This window comes from Rhagoletis pomonella, unplaced genomic scaffold (genome assembly GCF_013731165.1).
Source record: "Rhagoletis pomonella isolate Grant_MI unplaced genomic scaffold, Rhpom_1.0 Rhpom_scaffold_00012, whole genome shotgun sequence".
Lineage (NCBI taxonomy): Eukaryota > Metazoa > Arthropoda > Insecta > Diptera > Tephritidae > Rhagoletis > Rhagoletis pomonella.
Window position 1 is genome coordinate 7,208,061 of NW_023458566.1, and position 8,837 is coordinate 7,216,897.

At 36.6% G+C, this 8,837-nt stretch overlaps 1 protein-coding gene across 1 annotated transcript; it reads left to right on the forward strand.

Moving 5' to 3' along the window:
• Positions 1–177: 177 nt before the first annotated feature.
• Positions 178–1,366, forward strand: LOC118747751 (chitooligosaccharidolytic beta-N-acetylglucosaminidase-like). The gene has a single exon (XM_036481875.1). The coding sequence runs from the start codon at positions 233–235 to the stop codon at positions 1,340–1,342; it is 1,110 nt and encodes a 369-aa protein (XP_036337768.1). The 5' UTR covers positions 178–232; the 3' UTR covers positions 1,343–1,366.
• The last annotated feature ends 7,471 nt before the right edge of the window (positions 1,367–8,837 follow it).

Below are 8,837 nucleotides of genomic sequence, written 5' to 3' on the forward strand. Positions count from 1 at the left end.
TCTTAATTTTTTCGATAAAAAATAATCGTTATTTTGTATATATATATATTTATAATCATAAAATAACGGTCAAATTTGATCGAAAAATACAAACCCAAATTTTGCGATCAAATTATTTTTATACTAAAAACTCTCTCTGCTATATTTAAGATACCTTAATATTGCAGGGAAACTAAACACATATTACCAAAAAATTATCGACATCATCCTGGACATCGATTACAATTTTTTTATGATTTTTTCAGATGCCCTTGCGATGGTTAAACTCAACACCTTTCATTGGCACATTACAGATTCTCAAAGTTTCCCACTAGAGATCAAATCCCATCCAGAACTTCACAGATTTGGCGCATATTCGCCTAGTAAGGTTTATACACATGATAAAATTTCTGAAATTGTGCAGTATGGACTGATTCGTGGCATCCGAGTAGTGCCTGAATTTGATGCTCCCGCCCACGTGAAAGAAGGTTGGCAACATAAGGGTATGATCGCTTGTGAGAGCTTTCAGCCCTGGAAGAGATATTGTGGAGAACCACCATGTGGGCAACTAGACCCCACTGTAGATGACATTTATCCGATATTAGAAGATATCTATCGTGAAATATTTCAACTATTTTCACCAGATGTCTTTCATATGGGAGGTGATGAGGTGCTATCTAAATGTTGGCATGGCACTGAGAGTATTCGCGAATGGATGCAATTAAAAGGCTGGGATTTGCAAGAGGAAGATTTTCACCGACTCTGGGGTTATTTTCAAACAAAAGCACTCGAAAGAGTAGATAAAGTGTCCAACAACAGCAATCAATTAATCACGCTGTGGACAAGTAGTCTTACACAAGAGCCATATATTGATCAATATCTTAACAATTCCAGATATATCATACAAATTTGGACACGTGGTTCAAGCTCCGAAATTAAAGCGATCTTAAAACGTGGCTTTCGCGTTATTATTTCAAATTATGATGCTTTATATTTTGATTGTGGTGGACCCAGCTGGGTAGACATTGGCAATAACTGGTGCTCACCGTATATTGGCTGGCAGAAAGTGTACGATAATAATTTGGATAACATAGCTGGGGAATATAAATCGCTGGTATTAGGAGCCGAAGCGGCAATTTGGTCCGAGCAAATCGATGAATACACACTGGACTACCGATTATGGCCACGTTCAAGCGCATTAGCAGAACGTTTGTGGTCGAATCCCGTTGGAAATTGGCGTGAAGCAGAATCTCGAATATTATATCATCGCGAACGATTAGTAGCCAATGGTATATACGCGGAAGCTCTTCAACCAGAATGGTGTCTGCAAAATGATGGTGAATGCCCAGTGAAAAGAGGTTGATATACATACATACATGTTGGTGTACCTATAGAGTATGAATAAATTTATTTATATATTTTTAAATAAACCAAATTTTAACCAAAAGTTAATATTTACTGTACATTAGGGTGCGCCCAATCGATCAGCCTCAGTCCGTTATCGGACGTTTCGTCGTGGAGGCTGAATGTTCCGACAGTGGCGCCAAAGATCCTTTCCTTGCACACCTTGGCATTGAAGTACCCAAGCACGATTTTGACATCGTGTCGGGGCAGCGCTCCAAGTGTTCATGGAGATCCTTGGACGCCTCGTCCTTCTCTTCCGTAGGGGCATGGGCGCAGATGAGTGAAGAATCTCGCTTTGCTGCGGATTGTGGCTAGACGGTCGTTCACCGGGGTGAACGCCACTACTCGGCGACGGAGTCTCTCTCCTACCACGAATCCAACTCCGAATTTGCGCTCCTTTACGTGGCAACTGTAGTAGACGTCGCAAGGCTTCGCGCTTGCCTTGCCTTTCTCCATCCATCGCATTTCTTGGATGGCGGTGATTTCAGCCTTTGTCTTACCGAGGACATCAACCAGCGGGCAGAGGCACCTTCCCCATCAAGGGTCTGGATTGTCCAGGTGCATACTCTTAAATCTTAGTCCTTTATACGTTTTCCGTGGTCGCCATCAAAAAAAGGTGGTTGTTGTTGTTGTAACAGCATACAAATTCCCCAAAGAGATTTTGGGGAGTGTTGCTGGAGTGACAGTCCTTGGCCAGATATACATCTGGGTCGTTCCGGTTACGTAGACCCGACTGTCGTGGGAACGAAAAAATAAAAATAAAATCTAAGAATATAAACGTACATAAAAAAGGTGGTCTTATCCGCGGCTTTCTGAACGTTTTCATTGGGCGGGGTTTTAACGTGGCCGGACCCAAACCCATCGCACGCGAAGTTTTACGCCTTCTCACTTTGGCTCGCTCCCAAACGGGTATTTAGTTGCTACCCAGAGGATACGTGGATATAAATATGCGGACGTTGTGAGCTGCGAACGGAACCATCCTATAGGCAGACTTGCCTATTTAATAGGCGGCACACACGGTGCGTCTGACTCGCGAGTCATTTGTGTACGTGGTGACCCGCCTTCGACTACACACAGTTGAATCATTCAGAGTCATGCCGGGTGTCATGTTGGTGTAACTAACACATATTTATTTTCACAAACACATCCAAACCGACTCACGAGTCAGATGCAAGGAGTATGCCGCCCATTAAAATTCACTATTGCTGAAAAATTTGCTCTCATCAGGATTCTTTGGGAAAAAACCTCCACACCGAGAGTAGAAAAGTACTTTCGACTGCGTAAATTGGATCATGGTGTTCAGCGCTTTTCAAACTGTCATAAGTTCGATAAGCTGAGTTGAGTGCTGAGAGCCTGAAAAGCGCTCAATACAGCTCAATATCTAAACAACTTGGTGTGGAGGCCTACCCGAAGAAAATTGATAATACCCATGAACCAATTAGATTAGAGTAGTTGGATCATGGATAATAGCAAAGTTATGAGCAATAGTAAATATAAATTTTGTGCTGGTGTAATTCCAATTTTCTTAAATATTTATCTAAAAAGTTTTATCATTTGGGGTGTTCAAAGTTCGTTCCAAATTGTGTCTGAAAATGTAGACGTCTACATTTTGAGACATCTTTAGCATCAAACTGTGAGCACCCCTTTCTAGCAGTCGTCGCAAAATCGTCTCAAAACTTTGCTGGTGTTGCCAGACATTTCTTCTTTGCGTGCTTTTTTATATGTCGCCTTTCGATTTTGTTTCTGAAAAATTGTAATAAATTAACTTTATTACCAATTCCTAATATTTGTTATTTCTTTTCATTGATTTGTTTCTTTTCATCAGAAATTGCGCTCAAATTAAATGCAAATACAGAAAACGTGCCCAATAAATAAAAAAAATGCGATTAGTATTGCCATAATGCAACCCTGCTGCGAGGTTGCAAAATGTAGACGCGTAAAAAACATACCTTTGAGTGTGACAAATTGTAGACGGCGTCGTTTTCCAATTTTGTATGGGAAACAACAACACCACAGATTTTACGGTTAGAAAACGTCTTAAAATGTAGACGTCTACATTTTGAGACACTATTTGGAACGAACTGTGAACACCCCAATTGAAATAATTTCCTCTAGATAAATTGCTTCGTAATGTTACACTTTTTATCCAATCGATCACCATCAATAATTACGCACCTGTCAAAATCGACAGTGGACGCTTCCATGCAACCCTGATTATCACCGGCCGCCATCATAATTGCTTCATTTGCTTTGTGATTGAGATTTTCAGTTCGTTTTCCGTGGTAAAGCAAAATGTCAGATAGCCGATTTTTTTAAGTTTCAAGTGGCAGACGGTGTTTTGTTCATCTGATCAGCTTTTAGTTTTTGTTTAATTTATTAAAAAACTAAAAATGTGCATTAGTGGATTATTAGAGAAGTGCTTTTGCTAATCTTTTTGTCTGTGTTTTCTCGCCTAATCGGAAATGCTAAAAATTTTTCCGGAATTTTAGTTTGTGCAACCTATTTATGTATGTATATGCCGCCGACATAAATGTCCAACAGAAGTGAATCGCATAAACTTTGATAAATTTACGTGAATTAGTGAAAAATCCTTGGTGCAAAACAACAATAGCATTCTGATGATGAAAATTACTGGAAGTAATTTTGCCATGTGAATACGACTTTTTTGTTCATTTAATTTTGATGCAAGAAGTGAATCCTTTGGGAACCTCCCGTGCCTGTGAAAAAAGATTTTTCATCATCTGAAGCCTGTATTTTTGCAATCTTTGCCCTTTGCTGCTGCTCGCATTGACTAAAATAAATCTTGCGGGCTGTTGTACGCAGTATGTACATACAAATTAGTGCACATTACGGGGGGAACGTAAAATTTCGTATATTTGTCACTGCCTCCGAAAGGGAAGTACATATAATAACTTAAAGGAATAATCTAATTAATACTCCGCTCAAATATCTCATCCTTCATGATTTTTTAAACAAAATCTATAATTACACCGAGGTAAGTTAAAAGTGATTTAATTTTTACATTTGTATGTACACATATAAATCATTCTTATCTTCTTATGTTGTTCCTAGATTATAAACTCTCGCAGAAAAATAAGGTTACACATTAACTGATAAGGAATTAACAAAAATGTTGCATTACATACGATTATGTCTTTAAAGTACAAACATACATATAAAAAAATATATGAATATACTTATCGCTAGCTTAAGTAGCTGTTAGACGTGGCAAGTGCAAGTCCTTTTTAAAAGTCGGTCAAACTCAAGACTTTCCAAAAGTGATTGGAGGAGCAGCTACACCTTGCATTTAAAGTGACTTCCGAAAGCAGCTTTTATTTCCGAAAATTACACTTTCCGAAACTACTTTTGCCAGTGAAAGCAGAAAATTCCACTTTCACTTGTGTTACCAGACATTTTTATGCTCATAACAATATTACTGGCCTGAAAATTTAAAAAAAATGCTAAAATGCGCACAAAACAAACACAAAATGTCGAATGCGCTTATGCATATTTAAATTATTCATATCAGGAGAAGAGATTAATTACAAGTATTTTATTAAATGTGATGTCACATTTTTAGAATCTTATACAAATTCGGCAAAAATTTCGTCACACGGCAAGACTCGGTTGGTTCGACAGCACTTGCAGCAAAAACGAAAATTGCTAGTGTAAAGAGCCTGTCAGACGTGGCAATATTTCCATCTTTCGCACGCAATTCGCTGTCAAATTGAGAAAGAGCAATTTTATTTCGATGTGTGAACAGCCAGAAAGATCTTTCTGTCACCTTTCGGAAATCAGTTTCAGAAATAAAAGTTGCAAGGTGGGACTGCAACTGCAAGAACGAAAATCGATTTCAGAAATATATTTCAACTTGCTCGTGCTGCACTAGCAATTTTTATTTCTTCTGCAAGTGCTGTCAAACTAATCGAGTGTTGCCGTGTGGCCCTGATCGTGAATTTGTGTAAAATGATAAAAAATATTGTTGAATTAAATATCAAAAATGCTTGAAATATATTATTTTGCTTAATATACTTAATTGTTAAATTATTGTTTACACGACAAATATGTTAATTATAACCTATATTTTCTCGCTTTTACAAGAGAAATAGCAAACAAACGACAACCCCACCGCCCATGGTTGCATTTTAGTATCAAGAAAGATTGCCAGAAACTCATTCGCTGTGTGAACAGCCAAAAAGCGATTTCAGAAATTTTTCCTGCAATTCGCCGTTCGGAAATAAAAACCTCTTTCGAAAGACACTTTCCATGCAAGGTGTGACTGCTCATGCAACTGATTTCTCAATTTGACAGCCTTTCCGAAATTTATTGCATCGAAATATATTGCCACGTCTGACACGCTCTTAACACGAGCAAGTTGAAATTATTTCTCGAAAGGATTTGCGTAATTTCATTTGCAGTTACACCTTGCCACTTTTATTTCTGAAAGTAATTTCCGCAAATCTGTTAAAAGGACTTTATGCCTGTACCTGCATTGCCACGTTTAAACGTACCTTTAGAGTAAAAAGTTGCTAAGTCCCATTTTATAAATTTAAAATTTTACATACAGGAGAGGAAAAAACTTCTTATAGCCATTTTATTCGAATATTTCGCGAAACTTTGAATACAACATTTTGCGTGTTTAAATCAAAACTTCATAAGAATCAGAGGAATTCCAAACCGCAAAAAATGCAATGGGGGACCCATAAAAAATCGTCGTTAGCATAAAAAAATTATAAATTAAAAAATTGGGTATTATTATTGGAAGTCTCCTGAATAGAAACAGAGCTTTCCGATCGAAAAATATTGGTCTTTTCCCCACATAAAATAACTAGGAGGGTTCACAAGACGTATTAACCGTCATAAAAGCTTAAATTTTTTTATGTAAAATAACAGTTAAAATGGTTTTGGGGGGCTAATTATATATATTTTTTATAAGTTTAAAAACATTTCGGTGTAGTTTGAAATCCTCTAAAACCATTTAAATCATTATTAACCGACTTCCAAAAAAGGAGGAGGTTATCAGTTCGTCGGAATCTTTTTTTTTTTTTTTTTATGTATGTTACCGCATAACTTTGGACCTCGTCAACCGATTTCGATAATTCTTGCATCGGAAAGGTAGTGTCTCAGAGGTGGTCCCATACTAATCTGGTTAAGAACCGATCAGTGGATCATGAGATATATAAACATATATATTTTTTTTTATATGAGAGATGAAGTCGTTTTTTTTTTTGCTAAAAATTACTTGTTTTACATAAAAAATGTTAAGCTTAAGATTTTACAACGGTTACCACGTCTTGGGAATACCCTTAAATATCTTAATTTTTTAATAAAAAAATAGGGGTATTCTTTTTTTTCCATTTAGAAAAATCCTATGGGGTGAAAGGTTAACATTTTAAACTTTTTTGTTGGACCAGCCTAATGCATTTACGTGAACATTATATTTTGCTGGTTGGGTGATCTAAATTCCTTTTGTCACAACTGCTAATAAAAAATAAATCATTTCATACTTATGCCCTTGTTGAATTGTACGTACATACATATGTATGTATGTAAATGGCATATCATAAATGCATGCATTTGCAACATTCATATGCATGCACTTGTAAATATACATACATACATACAAAATCGCAAGCATAGACCGCAATGGGGTTATTTTGTGTTGACTAAGTAAAACCCCACAACTGCTATAAAAACTAGGCGAAGCCGTAATTAATGCAACGTTGCAAATTCTGTATGACATTAGGTGGCAAGCCACATCGATCCAAATGGTAACTGTTTTTGTATAATTCATTTGTAAAACGCCTAGTAAAGTTTTCCAACAGTCCTTTATGGGGGTTGAAACTCAAAAGCTTGAAGTGAGAAAGACAACCAACTACATACTTTTTTTTCAAATACGATTATTTGTATACACACTGCACTTTTGATGCAAATGCTGGTGCCTAAATCAGTTTCAATACGCAATTTATTTAGGCAAATATTTATAAACACTATACAAGTTTTGCTATAAACTATTTATGCATAGACATACATAAGTACGTTTTTATGCTTATACCTGTTAATTTAGACGTTCACCTTAAGTAGTTAATATTTGCGGATTTTATTGTGGAAGCTCAAGACGATACTTCGTGCAAGACCACAAGTTTGTGGAAGTATTTGAACATATATGTATGTACACATGTAAATATGTATATTTATATACACATGGTATCGGCTAAATTTAGAGTTTTGTGTAACACCATCTATAGCTTATGCCAAATGACTCAACATCCAACCTACACTCTGCCATTGTAACTATGCTCTGGTACAATCCCAAGAAGACAATTTCAAACTGGGTTGAGATGTTCTCAAAATCGCGCTGACTTTTGTTGAACTGCGTGAATTAAGTTCTCTTTGTAAGACTGGGTGGATCGGAAACTCGCGGCTGGGTGGATCGGAAACTCGGCCTTTTCGACCACCCAGGAGATATCAAGATATGGAGTGGCCCAAAAAGTATAATTACATAACATTACAAACACATGTATGCACATTTAGCCAAAACAAGAGCCGTCTTATTAGGCACCCTGAAATTGTGCATATGGAAACTGTGCATACGAAATAATGCATATGAAAAAAATTTAAATAATGTATACGAAAAAACCCAAAATAATGCATAAATGCAGTTTCGTTTTCGGGTTTTGAGAGAAAATGATATGTAGGGCTCACTTAACAACTTGCCCCATAAAAAACGAAAGCTAAAATTTTTTTTCTTTTCACAACAAATTTACAATAGAAAAGCTACAATTAACTCCGTTGTACCATTTTCAATATCGCAATTCTATCGATAATGGGGCATGGTGACAAGTTAGCATTACACCCTAAATTTTGTTCGTAAAACGGTCAACTCGATTTTTTCCAAAAAGCGAAAGCTACAAATTTTTTCTTTTCACAACAAATTTACAACAAAGAAGTATAAGTTCGAGCGAAACCGAATTTTATATACCCGGCGCAGCTATCAAATATCGTTGACTTTCTCTAAACTACATTTGCATGAGAAGCAGGCGGGTTTTTCCCGATTTCAAACTTTCTGACTTAAGACTTGTGCTACGCCCAATTTCTAAAAGTCTATAGTAGTCTTGTTTATTGTTTAAAGATTGTTGTAACTATTTGGAGTAAATAAGCGTCTTCAGTTATTGAAATATCGGAGTTTTCGGATGTCTGAAATATACCGTTATACGGAAGTGGGTGTAATTTTAGTCCAATTTGAATAATTTTCAACGAATTTCTTTCTTGTACTAAGGTGATTGAGTGCACCGAGTTTGGTAGAAATTGAGAGAACCGAGTTTCGTACGGATTGATGGAGCGGCTACTGAGATACAGCATTTCATCAGAAGTAGGCGGGGTCACGCGAATAACTTCTTTTTTAATTATTTTCTTTTTACAATCCTTAGGAATTGTATTATTTATTCCTTTAG

Excerpts from the sequence above, each read along its gene's own strand:
- LOC118747751 (XM_036481875.1), top strand. The coding sequence starts at position 233 with ATGATTTTTTCAGATGCCCTTGCGATGGTTAAACTCAACACCTTTCAT.